At 40.6% G+C, this 22,510-nt stretch overlaps 1 protein-coding gene across 3 annotated transcripts in view; it reads left to right on the top strand.

Moving 5' to 3' along the window:
• Positions 1 to 3,872: 3,872 nt before the first annotated feature.
• The window catches only part of carmil3 (capping protein regulator and myosin 1 linker 3), a 116,220-nt gene continuing 97,582 nt past the window's right edge, over positions 3,873 to 22,510 (top strand). For 2 of the 3 annotated variants that reach the window (XM_049598873.1, XM_049598871.1), the window contains exons 1-3: positions 3,878 to 4,052; positions 5,241 to 5,520; positions 11,940 to 12,034. In XM_049598873.1, coding sequence (XP_049454830.1) covers positions 5,463 to 5,520; positions 11,940 to 12,034 — 153 coding nt within the window. In that variant the 5' untranslated portion in view covers positions 3,878 to 4,052; positions 5,241 to 5,462. Of the gene's footprint in view, positions 4,053 to 5,240; positions 5,521 to 11,939; positions 12,035 to 22,510 lie in introns of all 3 variants that reach the window. The other variant, XM_049598872.1, reaches the window with a different exon arrangement.

The following is a 22,510-nucleotide window of genomic DNA, read 5'->3' as shown; positions in this document are numbered from 1 at the left end:
AATAAGACAGAGAAAAAACTGGAGGAAATGTAACACTGCCCTCACAATTTTAAACTAACAATACGATCAGATAAAAAAAAAGACCATTACAAACTAGTTAATCTATTTAAAAAATCAGGTCATTATTAAGTGTATATCTAAGTAGATTTCAACCATAATTTAAATGTTCAAATGTTGGATTTAGCGCAGAGGAGCAGGACTGAAACTTTTTCCATGCACAAAACATTTAGGAGAACTAGGGGGGCTGTGAAAAAGCGAATGGCCCTACCTAGAACCAGTGTTTGATTTGTCCATTCTGGGCTACTGTAGAAACAACATGGCAAACTCCATGGAAGAGGACCCGCTCTGTATAGAGATAAATGGCTCATTCTAAGGTAACAAAAACACTATTCTTATTTTCAGGTGATTATAAGCAAATGCTATAGCTATGATTGTTATGTACAATTTTTGCAATAGATACCCTTCAATCCTTCACACTGAACCTTCCACAGGTAGAGTGCTTCAGAGAGTTAATTTATGATAATCAGATGGGTTTGAGGCACGGAGTGGGCTGCTTGGTGTCTGCCAAATCTGGCAACACTGGGCCTGATCCCTAACCACTGGACGAAACTACATAAGGAACATTCAGTAGCTCCACCTCAACCAGCTACAACAGTGAAGAATGCGAAGTGATGCATCAGTAACGATCTAAAAATGTCATGCGTGAACCTGATCACAGGAGTGTTACTTTTCGTGAAGTGTTTTTTAAAGCGAATTGGTAACTTAAATTAAGGATCTGAGTACGTCCTCATTACTGTTGATAATATTCTATTTAAAGGCCCAGTATGTAGGATTTAGTGGCATCCAGCAGTAAAGTTGCAGACCTGAAATACCTCCCGTGTGTCAAGCGTGTAGGAGAAAATACAGTGGCTGACGTGAAAACAGACTGGCCCTATTCAGAGCCAGTGTGGTTTGTCCATTCTGAGCTACTGTAGAACAACATGGCAGATTCCATGGATGAGGACCCGCTCCGTATGTAGATATAAACAGCTCATTCTAAAGTAATGAAAACACAACATTTCTTATTTTCAGGTGATTATAAATCAATAAAAACATAGATATTGTTATCCTTTTCCACAAATAGATGCACACTGGCTCTTTAGGTGTTCAACAGTAACAGAGTTATCAGGATTGATCTACACCACCTTGCAGCTCAGAATATGTCAATACAACTACAGTGTCCTGCTTACATGAAATATAAACATGTGCATTGGATCGATGCTAACTGCATTCTACCAGATGAGGGCAGTGTATCACAGCTCTGCTGTGCGGCCTGAAAGCTGTGTGTTACTCTAGCACATTCTGTACACTGAGGGGAACCCAGCCTGTGGTGAATGTTGGAAATGGATCGAAAACCTGCTTTGAAGCATCATCTTGAGTTATTACTGACATCAGGAAGAACAGTGATACGGCGGGTGCTAACACTTTTATATCCGCTGGCTGTTATAGCCTGGATGTGCTTGCCAGTGTATTATACACTGTTACCCCTCCTCCTCCTCTTCTTCTCCCTCTCTCTCTCTCTCTCTCTCTCTCTCTCTCTCTCTCTCACTGAGTGTTTCTGTGATATGTGAATTGTCTCACTTCTTCTATGCACAGATGTTGTGTTGTGTAGTTACTGCCTGCCAAATGACTACCTAATGTATGCAGGAGTAGGAGCACAAACAGATTTTCCACAAATGAGTGTTTCCTGGTTTTTGCACGTGAGCTTTGGCTGCTTTAAACACATTGCTTTCTGAGTAGCAGCGCTTTTGTTAAAAAAAAACCCTTCCAGCACTGTTTTATGTAAGCAGATTCATGCACATACACTACCTAGACAGACAAGTAATTGAGGGCATATTGAGCATCTCGACTCCTGTCTATGAGATGCTGCATGGATGAATAAATAATGGAACGTCCTTTCAAGTGCATCTTTGAACAGTGCTGAAGTTTTTAACCCGATGAAACCTGGAGACAGCTACAGTCCCCCAGACTATAAACCTCTTATTCTCGCTGCCTTGGCCCCCCGCCTTTCTCCTTCAACACCCCCACCCTCTCTCTCTCCGGCATAATGCCCCCCACTGGGTTTTCTTTCATCAGGGTGAAGTATCAGTGAGACGCAGACACAAAGGTCTCTCACACACATGCGCAAACTTACATAGAAGCGTGCATAAATATAGCACACACTGCACTTTTGTTGCTTTGAGGGCCAATTTTTGTAAATGACACTGAGACACAGCTGCACCCTCCACAACCCATTCATTTGTGTCTTCATGAGCACATTTGTCACATTAGGGAAGTGATATATGGGACTAGAAGGGTTAAAATCCTGGTCTAATTCTGGCTGCATCTATGAAAAACAGCTGAACTGTGTTGCATAAGCAATGACATTGACAAGTAGCAGCCATTCAGATGAGTGGGTGAATCATAAATCATTGTTACTTACAGCTTGAGCTCCAACCTGGCCTCCCAATTCTCCGTCCCAAATCCTATCAGAGCGGTGAGTGGTGATCCTGCAACTCAGATGCGAAAGGCACTGGATAAAAATGTTTGATATATGACTCTATTCCATCAGTGTCCTCACATCATTACAGGAATATTGCTACAAAAACACATTTATCAAAAGCATCAAATCATCTCTCTGCTCTGAGATGATAAAACCTTTACTTCTCTGTGAGGAACTATAGTTTAAACAATCTTCAAATACATAATTACTTATTTTCTGTCAAAAAAAGGCAGACACAGGGGAATATAAGAATCCAGGCGAATGCTCTGACACATGAAAGCCTTTCTAATGATCTATTCCTGGATATTTTTTGATGATTTGAATGTTTCGATTTTACTCAATCAGACATTGTACCTTTCTGATTATCTGGCAGAAGGATTTGGGGCCATCGTGACCAGATTGTCATCAGTAGTCCAGAAGTAAAATGAAAAAGTCAGGTAGACTGACCTTGGTTTGGTGATCAGACTTACAGCTCCATTTCAGAACAGTAAAACAGCTTTATAAATGCTGCTGCCTCCGCCTGGAGCTCTCTACAATGGGATATAAAATTGCAAAATGGGCTTTCTCAGAAAATCTCTTCATCTGGCTGCTGATGTTTGGGGGTATTTTAGAATCTTGATGTGTTAACCTCACTAAGTTTCACTGAGTTTTTTTTTATTATTATTTTGATTATTTATTTTATCATCATCATCATTAGTAGTAGTATTCATGGCTTTAGACAGCAGCGAAGTTGTTTTAAAGTGCAATTCAGGTGTATTTTAGGGTGAAAATCTTTTGTATGATTACATTGAATTTGTGTTTATTTCTCATTTTGTTGCATTTAGCCTACAATGCTATCAGTCTTGCCTTTTTGACTTAACCTTGTTGTTAATCATACTTATTTTGGCCAGGAAACTTTTGAAAAATAGACTTTCTCTTTTAGGATTTCCTGGTTAAAAAAAGGTGTGATTAAATTTAAAAAATGGAGCTTGAAAGGATTCAATAATAGGCCTACCTAAATAAGTTAAACATCATGAAACAAATGATCATATGAATACACAGAGTAAAATATGTCACAACAAATGAATTATAAAATAGGCTAATTTAATCAAATTTGAAAATCAATTAACCCATTTTAATTTTAATTCACTCATATTATATAAACAGTGCTTTTGAAGTTTTCTTTTATTTTGAAAAGCTAATTTTCAAATTTATTTTTTTAATTTCATGTTTCTATAACAATTATCAGTTTATCAGTGGTCTTTGATGACACCTATCATGACAGTGGAGTCATCATCAGGTACCGCCCCCCCTCACCTTTCAACCAATTACATGTGCCCTCAGCCTCCTATCGGACTCACCCATGTCTATGGACTCACCATGCTAGCTAGCTAGTTAAATTTAGCTACAACGACCAAAGAAAGAGACTGGCTGTGTGTCTGAAATCATTCTCAAATAGAGAAAAGTGAATGCGTGAATGTGCGATGGATTTTGGATAGCCTCTGTGTGTTTCTGTCTCTCAGAACATCTTTAAAATCACAACGCTGCAAAGGTAACACTGAAATGACCAGCTAGCTAATTAGCTGCTACTTGACGTATATCGCTAGCTCTCCATTTTAATGCCAAGTTTTAAACTCAAGTTCACAAGCTAACAAAGCTAGTTAGCTAGCTAGGTAGCTTGTGTAGCATTGTTAAGCTAGATATACAAATATGTTAGTTGCTGTACTGCAACTCTCACTGTATTCAAGTATATCAATAGCTTTTTGCACTAGCAAAAGCTAACTGGCTAAATTTTGGTCGGCGAGGCCGCTAAATGATTGGCTTAACCGTGAGCGTGGCGTCCCAGGTGACAACTGCACTGTCATGAAGAGTGGCATTGGGGAAAAGGCTATCATGGAAAATAAAATGAAATTGAATAACTATATAAAAAATATACTTTGACAAAATATTTGACAAATGAAATTTAAGTTAACATTTCATAGTAATGATTTTACTTTGCATGATTAATTGAGTTTTAGTAATGAAATAAAGTCACAACTAATTTGTAATGTACTGCAATTGTAATTTTCTCAAATTATTCATTTCAGGGAAAAAAATAGGCTATAAATGTTCCTTTGAATTTAAAAATGGGTATACTGTACCTTTTAGGAGCTTGATAAAAAAGCAAAGCAGAGAATAATACTTTGAACCTTTAAACTCTTAAAATTAAAGCGTTAAGTTTTGGTGGACTCGCTCAACACTTACAGTTGTCAGTGATAGACCTGGACTGTGTTAATCAGGGATTAGAAGACCTCTTCAGGGGTAAGGTTCTTAGAGCTGCCCATGTGTCTGGTTATTTTCTGATCGATTATTGTCATCACTGTCATTCTGATTCACAAACTGGATCTTTCTGAGTTTCATGGCTGTCAGTAGTTACCAGTAGCCTGTGTGTTGTTTGTCAGTCTCAGATCAGATGTCATTTACCTGGGGTTCTCAAGAACTAATTCAAATACTGCAATGAAACAGTGTCTGAGCTGTGTCCTGCCGGTATTTTGTATCCAGGCTGAGACAAGTGATGATGAGTAAAAGTCAAAGTAATCTGTAATGACAACACTTAGCAAGGATAGATTTAACAGTAATCTACTGAATTTTAAACACATTTATGAAAGTCCAATGTGACACAACCTCTAACCTCTCCACCCCCCCTCCCCACCCTCTCTCTTTCTCTGTCTCTCTATCTCTCCCTCTCTCTCTCTCTCAGTGCTTGAGCGCTGAAGTCGGAGGCGCTCCTCGGGTATTTGCCAGTGCGCACCACAGTATCGCTTCCCATCACACTATCCGGACTGTTGCTGCGTCCGGAGCACCTGCAGGCGCGGAGAGAGGAGGGAAACAAGGGGTGAAGAAGAAGGGAAGGAGAAGTACGTAGGAGACATTTGAAAGCGGAGGGAAGGAGAAGGGGCTGGACCGGCGGGAGGAGCGCACCATGGCCTCAAAGGAGACCACAGCAGCGGGCTTCGTCAACGTCAGCAGAGAAATCACAGGTGAGCCTGCACACGAGTTTCTCCTGGGAAGTGTGTTGTAACCTCTCACTGAGAGGGGAATATGTCTTCGAGGACGCGCGGGGTTAGTTTGTCTTCACTCTGCTGCTCTTTAAATCTCTGCTTTCCGGTGCGTTTGATTGGAATGGAGTTACCACCGCATGCGAGTGCAGAAAATGCCTCCCAAGGCATAACCAGAGTTAATGGCTGTAGAAGCTTGTGAAGATTGTAATTCCATCGATCTCGGAGCGGGAGCGTTCACTTTCCGATTGATTTGGCATAAAGATCAGCCGCGGAATTTATCGCGCACAGGGGTCCTGTAGTGCTGTCAGAGTTATTTTTAAGTGTTGCGGTGCATGTGTTCGCGTCATGGCTTTCATGTGCATTCATTAGGAGTTTTCATCTCTTTCTTTTCTCTCTGCGTGTGTGCGCGTGGGAGTTATTGTGCGACTGGGAGCGCTTTGCGTGCAGCAGGCAGCATGGGTTCATCAGCTCTCTTTGCTGGGGAGATTGGACAGTACAACACACACTCACACGCACATTAACACACTAACATGTTTGGGTGATATAAGAAGATGTGTCTCTCACTGCTAATTATCCAGACGCAGCAAGTTAAATCCTGCTGTTTACCAGCTCAACCTGGTCAAGCTCCGTCTGTCTGGCCTGGTGATAAGAGCCAGGCGGCTTTAGGCCATTAAAACACCTGCCAGTGGAGGACAAGATTGGGAGGGGGGAGATGGAGGTTCATGATGGTGGGGTGAGTGAGCACATCCATCAAAGTGTCAAAAAGGCATTGAGGACATGAGGAGGAATCGAAGTGGAAGAGGGGGGACTGACCCATCCTGCTTTTTCGTCTTCCCCTCTTCACCCCTTTGGGAGCAGATGCCGAGGTCACACCAGCAGGCCTTGGGGGCGCTGCAGAGTGTGTTAAAAGGTTTAAGCGATTGGGTCTTACCCAGCTTAACGTCAATAACTCTCTGTTTGTCTACGGCTGATCCTTCCTTCGATCTGCCGGTGTGATCCCCACCCCACCCCACTCCATCCCTGCCTTGTCCTCCCCTCATGTGCTGCTGCTCGCTCAAGTGTGAGAGCCAACTTCATGGCTGTTGCTGGATGTGGAAAGTGAGAATTATGGGTGTGCAGTAGTGAGAGAGTTGGGAGATTGTGACACAATGGAGCATCGTGACACAGCATGACGTGCCATATCTCCATCTGGTGGGCTCATATTTAGCATGGGTGGCCCCGCTTGAAATGTGGACTGTGAATATCACACAGCTTGCAGGCATATGTGCGTGTTTGTACTCTGCCGTACAGTAGGTTGACATTGTGTTTGTGGGTAGAAGGTTGTATTATGTTGGTAACTGTGGAGGAGATGTAAATGGCGGAGGCCTCCGGTGCGGTTCAGTGAGCTTCAGTAGGGCCATGTGGTGTTTTGGAGTAGAGGCCCCTGAAGATTGCAGCTCAGGATCCTGTGGACGGTTCCATTGAGATGAGCTGTGCTGCTTTTTTCTTTCTTTCTCTGAGGCTAAAAATAGCCTAGTTATGAGTCCTCTTCAGCTAGAGGTTTTGTGTGTGTATGTGTGTGTGTTTGCCTGTCCTCAAGTTTGTGTCTTTGTAGCTGTCTACTCGTCTCTGTGACTGTTCACCCCTGTGCGGCTGTCTTTAAAGCAATAATCCACCAGTCTATCCTTAAGCTGAAGATCAAAGACGAAACACAGCAACTGCATTATCACCATCTACATGGTGATGATTTACTGGGATACAGGCACATTTTCAGATATACAGTAGCTATATTCATATGCTGCAGAACTCACTTAGATGGAAGATTTCAGTCATTGATTCAATTCCATTTGACCAAGTCTGAAAAGTAGGGGTGTAACGGTACACAAAAATCTTGGTTCGATACGTACCTCGGTACACAAGTCACGGTTCGTTTTTTTTTCGGTACAGTAATGAAAAAAATAGACAACTATTAAATATCTTTTACTTATTGGTAACCTTATTAAAACATACCACCACAGCAGTTAACTCTGTTTACACAATTTTTGAATGAAACAAATATATATAAAATCCTGCTTTTTCACATTGTTTGAATGAAAATAGAAAGATAAAAGTGAAAAATTAAATCCTGCTGTTTTTTTAACACATTTTTTGAATGAAAAATATAAATATACATTTCTGCTTTAGCAGTTTTACTCAATTAAAATAAAAAGTATAGTGCAGCTGGTCAGCTTTAAAGCCTGCTCAGATTCAGTTTTACTAGGAACTTACTTAGCTTTCCCACTTTGTTAAAGTGCAGTAAACAAAACATGCTTATATTCAATTCAATTCAATTCAATTTTATTTATATAAAATATATCTAAAGTGCAGCTTAAACAATTTTACTCAGCTCCAATGGTGTTGATTATTTCTTTAGCGCGATGGTCAGGGAAACGCTCTTTCTTTTTAAACAACGACGATATCGTAGTTTGCACCAGATTGCTTTTTCTTGTCGTGCCGGTTAACGTTCAAACTCGGGTGGTGTCGCTTTAGATGCATTAGCATGTTAGATGTGTTTCCAAGTACATACCCGACCACTGTTCTGCAGTGCTGGCACACTGCTTTTGTCTTGTCCACTTGTTAAATTTTCATCTTTGTATTTTACCCTGAAACCAAAGTGTTCCCAAGCGGAGGACTTAAGGTTTGCGGGTGGGTCTTCAGGTTCGTCAAGCTCACTTGCCATGTTGTCAAAATGCGAGAATGCGCTGCAAAAAGTGAAAGCGGAGATTTACGGGACTCAGTCCATCACTCAATTATGTCCGTCGGGGAACTACATATTTTAAATGGTTTGGCTCGCAAAAACGGAATTAAAATAAAACAAAATAAAATAAAATAATATCCTGCGCCCAATAATTCGGTACAGGGTTTTGCCGAACCGAAAGTCGCGTACCGAACGGTTCGACACAAATACATGTACCGTTACGGCCCTACTGAAAGTATCTGAAAAAAGTCTTTAATGTACTTTGATGTCCAGCTTACTTAACTATCAAAGTCACTGTAATAACAAAGTGTACAGTTTGGCAACATATTAATAGAAAACCCAACAGAGTGTCTCAGAGAGGAGTTTTTTTTTTTTTTGGCCACCACAATCCTCAGCAACTTCAGTGCTCCTCGGCATAGCCTGTTCAAGTGAGCACTCCACCGATTTTAGCATTGCACAACTATAGCATTGTCTGACTCACAATGGAGAGTAAAAAAGAAACAGAAAGTATAAAAATAAATTCAGCAGACCCAGAGATATCATGATTCTTACTCTGAACATTCTTCCTCCTTGTCAAAAGCAGATGCCTACATTACCTACAATGTAACTCAACTGCTGACAGTTCGTTGGGGGGTTTTGGGTGACAATGTGTGTTATTGTGTTAATCTGTTAGCAGCTAATATGGACGGGGACTGACCTACAGAGGTCCAGTAAGCTCCCATCTCTCTAATTCCACCCACCCAAATCTTTTTCATTTTCAGACTTCGAGTCTTCAGCCCTCACCGGTGCTGCCTTAAGTGACAGCTCTTGTTTGCAATCACGTGACTCTTATGACGTGTAAAATTCAGAGTAAAAAAGATCTTAAACTGTGTAAACTGGATAGAGGAAAGTGATTTAAAGGACTGGATGAAGCTGTGAGCAGCAGATATCATCAGAAAATTGAAACTGTTTTGGGATTCATACAAAACAAAGAAAAGTGATTTTTTTCCCACAACTTGACAGATTTACCCGATGTGAACACATAACCTTGACCTCCAGACCGTCTAAGATCACTAATGTTATAATAGGAGCGGATGAGATCATAGAAGGGTCTAGTGGACTGAGGCTGTTTTGTGTGCGGTTGGATTTTTGGCTGGGTGAGTAATTGTGCTTGAGAATAACTGTCTTTTATTTTTCAGCTCTGTAAATGGATATACCGCTGTCAGGCTAAAATTGCAAGGCATCGTTAGCTAACTTTAGCTACTATTTTCTAACTACAAGGTCAACCATTTTTCAGAGGTCTGGTGAAACACTGTTAAAAATCACAGGGAAGTTGTCACAGTACAGTGTAATTGCTTCCATTTCGAGGCATGATCAATACAATGCTTTAAAGTTAACGTTTGACATTAGTTGACTCCACTCCTTCAGACTGAAGACAAAGCTTTTTGATCCACACCTGCAGCTGTTTCTCACTGCCTTTTTTTTTTCTTTTTTTTTTACTTCTCCTTTTTTAAGTCCTACTATTTTTGGGATTTAAAGTGGCTCTCATTTTTTCCCAGTTTTATAAATTGGAGCAACAGCGCAAATCACAAGTATTTTTGTGGTGTTGGCAGTCTATGCCTCCAGTTGCCTGCCTTCCATCTGGACTGTGCACTGATTTGTGACGTCATATGCAAATAAACTATTTATCAGGCTTCACATACTTCCCTCTGGAGCCATGAAAAGCTTTATACAACTTTTTCACTGTAGTATCCCCCAAGACATGTAAACAGACTTGAATGTGTGAAATCATTGGAGTTCCCCTTTAAGTGTCTTAACCGTGTGAACCTAGAGGGATTAATGTTATTGTTGGTTGACAAAAGAATCTCTACTCAAAGACTGCTGACTTGCTTTTGACTAGGTCTGCAACAAACACTTATTTTCATTAATCTTGAATATCACTTAATTACTTAGTTTTTAAAATTGGGCAGTTAAGAAATAGTGAAAAACAGGATTCAGTGATCCCAAAATTATGATTTCAGGCTGCAGGTTTTATCCAGTTAACTCTTAAAAAAATCCAAAGATATCTAGTTTACTATCAAATAAGGCTAAGAAAACCAGCAAATATTTTTATGTAAGATGCTGGAACCAGTGAATTAGCTTTAAAAAGGTACTTAAATGATTAATCAGTAGTCAAAATAGTCACAGATAAAAATGTCCTCTATTCTGATCATGTTTAGGATTTATTGTTCATGTTGGCTTAAAGGGCGACACCATTATTTATTTATTTATTTAGGTTTTTATATCATGTTGTCTGTAGCTTCTTTATGTATTCAAATATGAAAAATTCAAATTTGGGTTTAAGTATTTAGGCAGTAGACCTGCAACGTCTGTGTGCTGTGAGGTAATATCACCGTTTCTGTTAATGGAGTCTGGTGGCTTTAAGGAGGGCGATAAAACAGCTTCAGATTGCTGGGGGAAAGAACTGTGTTATGGTAAGGCAAAACAATAAAAAAAACATCTAAATATAGCGTACACTTAAACAATATTGATTATTTTTACGCTGTCCTTTTTTTGGAGGCTAAAATACGTTTTGCTCCTGCTCCAGTTCACAGTCACCAGACTCCTTTGACAGAAACGGTAATTCAACCTCGCAGAACACGAGGAGTAGCTGGTCTACCATTGCCTCTGATCAGTTGTTGTTTTTTTGTGTGTGTGTCTGTGTGTATGTGTGTGACCCTCTGAATAAAGCTAACATGGTGCCACGGCAACATTGCTTAGCTTCTGACTGGCTGAGTGGGAGTTTCCCTTTGACAAACGCGGAAGAGAATGCAAATGGACCAGCCCTTTAAATGTTGACTGTGACAGTTCAGTCTTGACCTTGAGCAAATATAACTGCTGACTGTGTTTCAAATTCAGCCATTTTTTTTGGAGTTTTGATGATAATAATAGTGGAGAGCACTGTCTAACACTTCAAGTTGGGTTGAGATCTGGTGATTTGTGAAGGTTGTATCATTCAAATCACATCAGTTTTCATACACATCAAACCATTCAGTGATCCTTTATGCCCTGTATGGAGGCATATGCATTCTATATACAGATCCAGTATGCTGGTACAGTATCAGTGCGGATTCTGACCTTATGAAGCAGGTCAAGTATCAATCCACTTTTTAGTCACTGCTGTTATAAATTCAGTGTTTCTACTTTTACACAGTCACGCTGGGCTCTCGAAAGAATTTTGAGCACCACAGTAAGTCACTTAAACAGCATTGTCACAGCAGGAGCCCCACTGTTTGCTGTTCTGCTCTGTTCATTTGATGTTGTGAGTGTATTTCACTTCATGAATAGTAACATCTAGCTTCCTGTTGTAGTTAAGAAGTTATATATAGTTATGTCCTCCTGATGCCTTACACATAGAGGAATGAGATCAATCAGGTCCATGCAGTGAGGGAGCCCTGGTATTGGAGCAGTATGGCCTAATATCCTGAATTGGAATCAGGAAAGAAAACTGATGCATTCCTAATGTGTTTCCTCTCATTTATTTAGTTTTTTTTCCCCTTTCATTTGTCACCCAGCTGTATATTTGAATTTATGGATTCCCCCCTTAAAAGCTTTTTACACTGTTCCTGAGTTCATCTCAGGGCAGCGCTTTTCATTCTGTTATGTGTTTACATTATGTAATTGGCTCTCCATTTTACCCTTTTTCCTCTGCTTTTCTCTCCAGAGAGCATCAGAAAGGTGCTGGACAAGCAGGCCATTAAGTTTGTGCGAGCCATCAAGCAGGACACCAGGAGCGGCAAAACAGAGGACAGGATTCTGGTGAGAGTTGCCAACACCCTCACACCCAACCATCCTCCCCCATCGTCTGTCACACCAGGTCACCTGAAAGAGATATTGTTAAAGTGAAAGCGCCTTTACGTGTGGGGTGTTGAATATGGAACAGAATGGCACTGGCTCCTTTCAGACAAAGTGGAAATCAATGGGAGTTAATTGGGACAAATTAGAAGAGCCATAAGATGTCACAGATTACACATCCTGAGAGACACAACAGACGCGTTGAAAATCAGGCTTAAGACAGATGCTGCCTAAGCAGAGCAAAGTGGACATGGCCTACTGAGTCCATCCTCAGAGTTTATTAGATGTGGCAGGATGGCCTTAATGCCATAGGCAAGAGTTTGGTGTGTGTGTATGTGTGTGTGAGACTGACATGGTGTACGTACAGGGGCATCGTTCATTGTTTTGTTTTTTTTCTGTTATCTGAAGAAGACGCTTGTGTGAGTGTCTGCCAGAGGGTGTGTGGGCAGCCTGCGATGTGTTCAAGGAGCCTGTGCAAGCCAAGGCCACCTCTGTTATTGAGAAATTGTCAATTAGTCAGCCACATTAGTGACTGATCAGTTACTCACACGTAGTTGCTATGCGTGAGAGCGAGCTCATTTCCTCCCCTGAAGACAACAAAAAAGACAAGCTGATAAGCGAATCAAAACTATTAATCAGTACTTCTCTCAGTTTTCCGTCTCTGCTATTATTTCTTCTCCTCATCTCCCCCCACGCCTCCTTCTATCTCCATCATTACCACCCCCCCTCTATTTTTGTCATCTTCTCTCTTTGTTTCCTCTCTCCCTCCCTCCTTATCTGTCCATCTCGATTATTCTCCCCGTCATCACCCCCCCTTCCCCCGACCCCCACCACCCCAGTCGCCTTTCACTTTCTCTCCATCTCTCCCCTTTGTGCCCTTCCCTCTTCCCTCCATCTTTACTCAAACCTGTAAAAGGGTATTGAGCTCCTCTTTCCATCAGAAGCAATTCAATTAGGTCTCTGCCTTACGAGAGTTTTTTACTATCCAAATGGGCCTTGGCTGCTGCTGCTGCCACTGCTCCAAATTCTTTCAAGGGAAGGCAGGCGAGGGGGGGCGAGATGGATATAAGCATTCATTCTAGCTCGTTGTCAAAGTCTCCCCCTCTAAAAGGCAATCTTTTCACTCTAATGGATACATTTGTTTGGATATATGAAGGGTGAACAGATGAGGGAGTTTGTAAATAGACTGTTTGTTTCAGTGTCTGGGTATTGTGCACATAATATTCACTCATGCTTGCAAATGTCATACATGATAGTAAGCGAAAGTGGCATATTTTACGATTGCTTTCTAATACAGAGATGAAATTTAGTCTTGAAAATTATTTTCTAAGCCTGAAGGCGTAGGCAAGGCCTTTTTTTTACCTTTATCCCCTCTTTCATGTGGATCCTTCCTTCACGGCTGAAGAAGGATTTAGCAGGTCAAATCTGAACAGGATCATAGCTCTCATATTGATTCTTCTGGTTTGTTTAGTTTATGGACAGGAGGCGTTCTTAATGTTATACACCAAGGTTTTATTGACTGTATACAAGTCTTTGTTCTATATCTTGCTCTTTCTTTTTGCCCCGCTTCTCCCTCCGGAGACTGCTGGTATCCAGCTGTCTGTGTGTGTTGACTGTACCAGCCATCACGCTGCGACACACAGACACACACACGCACACACAATGTCCCCCCACCCATCTCAGGCAGACACAGTGAGGACTCAGCATGACATCCAAACGACACCCAGGGCAATGCGTTGGGGAGCTTCGACAGTCATGTTTCCAACACGCATACATGCACACACACACTCATGCGTACAGTTTGACATGTGCAGGAGGCAGACACACATGGTTCAGTGCATCAAAACTTGCCTGCATACACACTCTCACAGCCATTATTAGATCACCCTATTTGAAGATTAGAGGCAACTCAGAAAACAAAGCATCTTCAAAGGCAGAGAGGGGGAGAGACACTGGGAGGGAGGGAGGGATAGAGGGAGGAGTGGGTGGTTGTGATGGAAGAGGAGGGAAGGGCACCCCACAAGAGGAAAGGGAATGGAGGAAGGAGTGAGGGGAGAGAGGGGGAAGGAAATCTCTGATGTGTTGTGATGCCCCAGTTGATGATTTGGCTCTTCCGCCACTTATTTATCCCTATCGGTCACTCCATTTTATCCTCTGTTGACTCCACGGTTTGAATGCTCCCACCTAATAATGGGCCTATTACTGGCTGAGACTGCCACTGTTTGACAGTCCTGAGCACACTCAGGCGCTTCAGACACTGATTTCCACTTAGGTTACGCGAAGATCCCGCTCAAGAGACTCTAGTATGACTGAGGTTTGAGGTTGAGTTAGTGGTGCAGCATTTGAAGACTTGGTTGTGGTTGCGTGCTCATTGGCTCATTGTATCTGTTTTGAGATGTTTACAGCAGGGCTGTTATTTAGAAAGTTGGTGGAAGTAATATGATGATTTATGGTCAGCAATCACTTTTTAAAATTGCTTTGTTCTACACAAACATCATTCATGCATGAACCTTTTTATTTACTTAACCTAGAAAAAAAAACAGTTTTGCATTTCTTATTTCCCTTGGGCACTAACAACAAAAATCGAGATTTCTTTTTAATTATGAGCCGTTGCTGAATGGTAGAAATGTCCATATACATTAAAAGTACACTCTTAATCAGTCTGATTTTGTTTTTCTATATTAAGGTTAAATTAATACTGTTTTTAGTTACACATCTCTTTTCATAGACAAACAAATTATGGTAAGAAAAAATAAAATAATGCAGTATAAGATATATATGATGATATATGTCATTTATCATTATTCATTGAAAAGGTCTGAAAGAAGTCAGAAGTTTTACCCTGACTCCTTCAAATGATCAGACTTTGTATAACATAATATTATATATATTTTTTTTATCAGCAATATTAATTTTACCACCGATGGACATTTCTACCAATCATGTACAGTATTGGAAAAATTACCACAAAGTCATCAGGCTTTTTGGAGGTATGAATTTACGTCATTCAGTTCAATAATCCCTCTGCAACCAAATTAAACCAAATTAATTATAATAATATTCAGAATTACTTATGAAAACTTCACCGAACAGGACACATGCTGAGTGATTTCTTCTGCTGCCAATTTGCACGTTACCTGAAAAGGTCTGGTTCTGGAAGCTGCTGTGCACCATGGGAACACACATCAAACGAGTGCTAGAGATGTACAGGTCACTTCCCAACAAGATATCCCAGCTCAAAATGTGCTCCACAAATTGTGTGAGAGGACTGTTAATGGATTAATATTATATTTTCTGTACTTTTTATTATACGTTTTATTTTCTTGATATTCAAATTCTCTTTCATCGTAATATAATTCCATGACTGCTGCCTCTATCTGCTCTGTACATTGCATGGATCCCTTCTGCTTTTTTTAATTTTTCCTTATTCAAATCAAGACTCTAAGAATTGACAGACTGTAAGGTCCCCCTGAGATAAACATGTTTGTGTGCTAAATATTGTAAACAAAATCTATTTGACGTTAAATTTCTCGCATTTGGCAGTTAATACCGTTGCCAAATGTGGATGCATGTCCTGGCTTAGTTATGGGACTGTATAAATTAAAGTAGTGTAAAGCTCATTGGTTCCAAGATGTGCCTCATGTTTGTAGTTAATCAGCATCATCGACATCTTTCTTTGAGATCTGTTACTTCCTCGTGTTCTAAATTCAACCTCATGAATCTCATTTTCCTAAACTGAGTTGTCTTTGCTTGTTATTGTTAATTTAATTGCAATTGTTTTATATTTCCTCTCTGCCTTTATTGTTTTTGAAACTCCTGTTTCTTTTACTCCTTGGGGTTTTCTAACCTCGTCTGCACGAATTAGTGTTTTCAATCTTCTCGCTATGCATCTTTTTAATTATTGAATTTTATCGCTCTTTGGAACTGTTAAATTGCTTCTGTTCCTCAGTGCTCTGTCCAGTGTAAACTTCATCACTGACTTGTGCTTAACTGATTTACCCAGACCCTTAGGTAATTCAGTGGTGGTAAATCCAAGTCTACGTACTTGGAATTCTCATATTAGACCACTGGCAGTAAAGTGGCACTCCAATGAGTACAGTTACTCCTCATGAGGGGTTCTACTCAGCCTATAAAAATGTTTGTGTAGTGCGTGCTGTAGCTCTGGAAGGAGCTCTTTAGTTTTGAAAAAATAACCCAGATGGTGTTGTCATGGATATCTTGGCTTGGTCTTGGAGACTCTTAAGTTTTAAAAGCATTTTTGGAACTTAACCTATACTACTGTGAATAATTTTGCGACTAAATGGCCACTTTTTCCATCATTCAGTGTGATCATTTATTTTTGACATGCGGCAAGCAAACTCCCAGTCATCTGAGTTTTTTCTGTATTTATGAATGTTTGTAGACATATTTGATAGCCACAAAGGTAAAATTCCATCCTTGGTTCTCTGAAATTGGGGATGCGCAGGTGACAATCAGTAAACACTGTTAAAATAATAAACATCAAACTTTCCTGAAATACTGCTACATGTATTAGTGCTAAACTATGATAAAATTACTTCACACTGAATTAAAAATAAATTTCTCATTTGATCAAATCTAACAAACTGATCAACATCTATTCCTATTTATCTGTTTTTTGTATGTGTTGTGTAATAAGCTACTGAGTGCTTTAATTTCCCTCGGTATTAATAAAGCATCCATCCAACCAACCAACCAACCAATCAACCAACCAACATCAGCTAAAATAATTTCTAAAAAAAAAAAAAGGCAAAATGCTTGCAAAGCACAATCAATCCTGGCACAGTTTGGGTTTTTACAAGCCTATAACATACCCCCCTGTAAACTATGTCCACACTACTAATATTCCCCCACAGGCAGACTGAGGCTGACCTTTGAGGAGGAACCTGTATAATCTTGAGGCAGGAAATTTCCCCTCTGTCCTTCACGTAAAATGCATGCTCTTGCTCACACTGAATGTTACAACTCCGTAACACAAACATGGCATCACATCAGAAGGTCAACTAGCTAATGTTAGCGTAGCAAGTCATAGCAGGTTAGCTGGAGCTAGACAGGCAGGAGCTTTATTCATGAGCCCTGCTCACACCTCTCTACTGCTTGACCAGTAGAGAGGTGTGTTGTTGCAACTTATCCAAATCAAACCACTTATTAAGACTACTGTGTTTACGGTGCCCTCTAAAAATAGTGGTAATGATGGTAATTGAAACTGTTGGCGGTATTGTTTGCATCAATAGGTTTCAACGTGGACAACAGTTAAACCTGTATACCTGCATATCTTTGCTTACAATTTCAATCTTAAAGAGATGCTTTGCTGACTTTCAACCAGCTTTGTATCATAACACTATGGATCGTTTGTGTAAATGAACTGTGGTAAACTTCCCTCCATCTTACCTTTCCTGTTCATCTTTGTGTCGTCTGGTGGATTTAACTTGGCTCTAGCGCTGCTGCTTGAACTGCAGATTGTGCCTCGGCATTTTCGTACGCCAACCATGATGGGCACAAAGGGTTTCTATTTCTTCTAGCCTAAAATGTCTTTAGAAACATATTTTAGGGTAGCAGTAATATAAACATTTGTGAACAGGAAGTGGGCGCCATACTGTTTCCTGTATTGGAAAAAACAGATGCTAAAAAATAGCCCAAATGTAAACAGACCAAAAAGTAGAACCAAAAATACTCTATAACAAAAGATACTGTATTACAAGCTGTGCCCCTAACACGAAATGGTATACAATTCCAGCCTCCTAAGTGGGTGAGATCGTCTCCCCTACGTACCCCCACGTTTCTTGGAAGTGTTGTAAACATTGTGTGGGTGGATTACATCAGATTCAAAACAATACAACATGATATACAGTACAGAGTTAATGTTTGCTCTTTATTTTACCACTTATATTTATTTGCCAGCTTAATATCTAATATCAGCTGAGTGTAAGATTACGTCAGTTGTTGCCAGATGTTGCAAGAGTGTCTAAAACAGAGACATGTCTTGAACAAAGTTCAAGCCATTTCAGTGTCAGAATAGTAAGAATGATTAGGGCTTGTGAAAACTGGGTCTAATATTTACTTCAGTGATTATGGAGTGAAAGAATTGGTTATAATTTGTACTCACGTTCACTTTTTCCACTGGAAAGAATGGACTCAGGGCCACTGCTGGCACAGATACAAGAAATGAATCTAAAGTGAGCTGTCTCAGTTTTCGTAATGGTCTCTGGTAAAACTAAGTAGTGCTGATAGAATATGAATGTCGCTGTGTTGCTTATTTCTTGACTCAGATTTTCAGAAACACATTTTAGCTCACTGTTTAACTGTAATTCGTGATTGTTTGTCACTAGCCAGCTGCCATATTGTTTCCTGTGTCCAAGTAGCTAAGCTTGCACTAAGTCACCCACTAGGTTATTGGTCCGGTGTGGAGTAGTGCATTCTGGTAGTTGTAGGTTTTCTGCCTCTTCAGTAGAAGCAAATGCCACAGCCCTTTTCCTCTGTTTCCTCTGGCAGTCAGTCTGGCAGTGAAATATGTCTTTACTCAATTTGTGATCATTGCATTTGTGTCGTAATTTACTTTCTCAGTAAACCCACTTTCATGTCATTCAATTACTGCTGTGCTATATTTCCCATAATACCCTTTAACAACTCCCAGAGAATGTGACTGACCATCTTAAATTTTGAGGTGCAGAGAGAAATATAGCACACTGCCAAGCATCAAAACTGCTCCAAAATAGCCTGGAAGATTTCCAGAGGCTCTTTATTTATTTCTTCATTTTTTGACATTTATGACTTAATGGACATACAATGAAGCCTGACAGGAGAGACTGGGGAGGGAGGATGTTTCTGACTCTCAAGGTCTCCATCCAGATTCAAACCCAGGATTTTTTTTCCTCTGTATTGTTTGTGTTTTAGTCAAGAGTCTGCAGGACAGAGGATGAAAAATTGAGCCAAAGTGTAACCCACTTTGAACTACTTGTTTTTTAAGTTACAAAAAGCATGCGTGGTTGGTAAACAAAGTTCAAAGCGTGAGGCGCTCACTGAATTACATAATCAACTTGTATATTTTAAATGGTGAAACTGGGCCTTGCTTTTAGCTCTAAAGACGCTTTGTCACAGAAACTCCAGCTGTGCGCTTGGACTGTGAAAGAAAGCCCAGCAAAGCAGTAAAGCACAGACAGCCCAGGCTAGCAGCAGAATCTTCTGTTCTTTCAGCCTCAGCAACACTTCCATCTTTTTGTGTAATGGCAAACATTACCAGTGCATCATCCACGATTCTCTTTTCATGGCTTTTTCCCGGCGAGATGCTCAGCGTGGAGTCATTTTTTCTGCAAGTATCTGGGATTTACCATCTGACTGTGCGTGGCGAGCGCTCTCTCTGTGCTGTAATTAGGACTGTGCTTTCTTTTGATTGTCATAACACATGTTGGTAGCCTATGGCGGAGGGGCTATGAAGTGTGAGTGCTGACCTTCTCTCTTCCCTCTTGAGAAGAGGAGAAAGTGTGACTGGAAGTGTGTGTATTGCCATGGCTGAGAGGGCAACTCAGAATATCTCTGCCTCTATTTTATCTCTCCATCCTATTCATATTCTTTCTCTCCTTTGCTCCCTCGCTCTCATTGTCCCGATCATCTTAAATTCACCTCTCCCCTCTCTCTCTCCGTCTCTTCTTTCCTTATCCATTTGGCCTCTTCCACACTCAATGCTTGTCTTTATCTCATCCCACTTTCTCACATTTGCTTACATTTTTTTTTTTTTCCCCCTCCCCTTTTTTCCTCTTAGCCCATTCACCCAATCCTGGCCACTCTTCAGCCTCTATTTCTTCTTTTATACACTCTATCTCATCTCTTGCTTCCATCTAGTACAACCCTGCAACCCCTTCCCATTATCTGTCTCCTTTCCCCTATCTTTTTTCCCTTTTTTAAGAGGTCCTTTGGGTTTCAGAGCGCTCTCTTTGCCATCTCTTTGATTTAGACGCATTGGACTGGTTGGTTTTTATGAGAGGATCTGGAACAAGATGTGTTTTTGAGCTTTGCATTTATTTCCTCTCATTTGGCTTCATCTCTTTCTTTCTCTCTCTCTCTCTCTCTCTCTCTCTCTCTCTATCTCTATCTCTATTTCAACCACTCTAAAGTCCACTTATAAAGCAGGACCTGGGGCATCTGTGCTTTCAAACCCCCTGTCACTTACACACACACGCATGCACGTAAGCTGACAGATTGACTGATGGCAGGGTTGTGTTCTTGTGATGCTGAGTTCACTTGAGTGATGGTAGCCGACTGTGAGTGTGTGTGTGACACAGAGAGAGAGAGAGAGAGAGGCAGAGACAGGCAAGTGTAGTCCAAAGCCAGCTTAGCTAGCTATTGTGTATCATTATACGTGCATGAGAGTCCAAACGGAGAGTGCATGCTGTACTAGCATACCGGACTTATGCAAATGTCTGTATCGGAATGTTTCTGATTTTGCGCCCTGTGTGTGTGTGTGTGTGTGTGTGTGTGTGTGAGAGAGTGTGTGTGTGTGTGTGTGTATGTGTATGTGTTTAAAATGCCCTTGTGGCCGAGCCAGAAATACCGCAGGCGGCCAAATCTGGCACTGATCCTCAGCTTGTTCCCTCAGAGGCAGCGCTGCAACACACACACGACCCAGAGACACACTTTGATTTGCACCATCTCGTTTGAAGTGCAAGACCCAGAGCCTGACAGCTTATGATTAATATAAGCCCCCGCCCTCTGCCCTCTCAGCTGCGTGTGCACGCAAACACACACATGCAGGAAGAGATACATTTGTTGTTTTTCGTGCACATACTATACACGCGCTCCCACTGTATTACACACACTCCCACCCTGCCCTCGCAGTCTGCTTCAGGGGCCAGCCGGCTGGCTCTTTGAACTAGTGCTTCTGACACTGTGCCGTCACAGCAAGGGCACCTCTGTACCCCCACCCCCCGTCCCATCGTCTTTGCCTACAAGTCCTTCTCTCTAGCGACTTCCTCATCACTTTCTGAGATTGTCACCTGCCGTGCTCTTGGTTGACCAGGTCAAAAAATCGACAGTCTCATCTTGGAGGATTTCCTGGGCGGAAAATGAATCTTTGAGGGGCTTTTAGGATTTTCGATTGATCCTTAAAGGAGAAAGTTGTCAGAATGCCACATGAGGGGAAAATGTTGGTTTTAGCTTGTACTGGGGCTTGACCTTAGCTCTGGCTGTTTGTGCCAATTTGTATTAATTACTGTATAATGTATCCTTATGGCCTAATGCATCGGAAAGAAAGAAACCTGTTTCAGACAGCGCATGTATCTGCAATGTATAAGCAAGGATTGTATGAGAGTTGGTCATGTGTGCCCAGTAGTACTTTAGAGGGTTGCAGCTCCATCTAAGGGGGGCAATAAACAATACTGTGAAAATGTACATCTGGCGAGTGCTATATAATACTATTAAAATTATGAAAATTTATATTAATTTTAGAAATATACCAATTTTAGATGATTACTCTAGAAATGTTTCACTTTTTCTAAAATTTTATGTATGAATAACTGGACGAGAGAGTACTCTCCTTTCATCAGGACCTATCTGTGACAAATACTTTGTCAGTGTCTATAATGCAACTGCAAAGTTCATCTGTAGCTAGAAAACTAGACTTATTTACTCTAGTTCACATTTTAGTTTATAGTGATTTATTTAGTGATAGTTACTACTTCGCTGTGATACTTTAAAATACTTTTTAATTATTAATATCATTATATTCAAAAGTGGAGTTTTATCTTGAGATGACCTCTATGTCCGGCAGTGAAAGCTTAAGAAAAAAGATATCCTCTGGCTTGATCCTGTTGACATCTCACAGTCTCTCCCTCAGCTGCTGAGCTAATGTTTTCTACACATTAACATTATAATTATAAAGACTGACAGGACAAGCTGCTGCTCACCTCTGAATCTCAATCAAGGTGATAATAATGTGATACGCTTAAAGGAGAACTAATGGATTCTGACTCCTGTCAGAACCTCATAACGTCTAAATTGCATCCTATGTCCTACTCGTGTCCATCAAATAAAATCAACATTTGCATATCATTTCAGCAACATTTACTGTCAACTTTCAAAGTAGGGTACTTTTAATATAGACATGTTGAATGGAAAATGAATATTTATCTTTACCATATATGAAAGTTATTTCTATACTCAAATTCCTTTCCTAGTGAAAGAAATGGGCCTGTGACTGTCCTGCTAGTAGTTTGATTCTTGACTTGAATGGAGTTAGTGTCATTCTCATGCACGTGTAGGTGCTCACTGGTGAGACTGGACTGATACATGGTCAAAATAATGTTTATAGTGAAGAAAACTGACTCACAGCTATAAGTAGGATTGGGTATTGTTTAGGTTTTTTCTGATATTGGTACTAAAACTATATTTAGACAACAGTACCAATGTGGAAACGGTGTCTAAACCAAT

Source organism: Epinephelus fuscoguttatus, linkage group LG15, assembly GCF_011397635.1.
Source record: "Epinephelus fuscoguttatus linkage group LG15, E.fuscoguttatus.final_Chr_v1".
NCBI classification, from domain to species: Eukaryota; Metazoa; Chordata; class Actinopteri; order Perciformes; family Serranidae; genus Epinephelus; species Epinephelus fuscoguttatus.
This window is presented reverse-complemented; position numbering and strand designations above follow the sequence as displayed.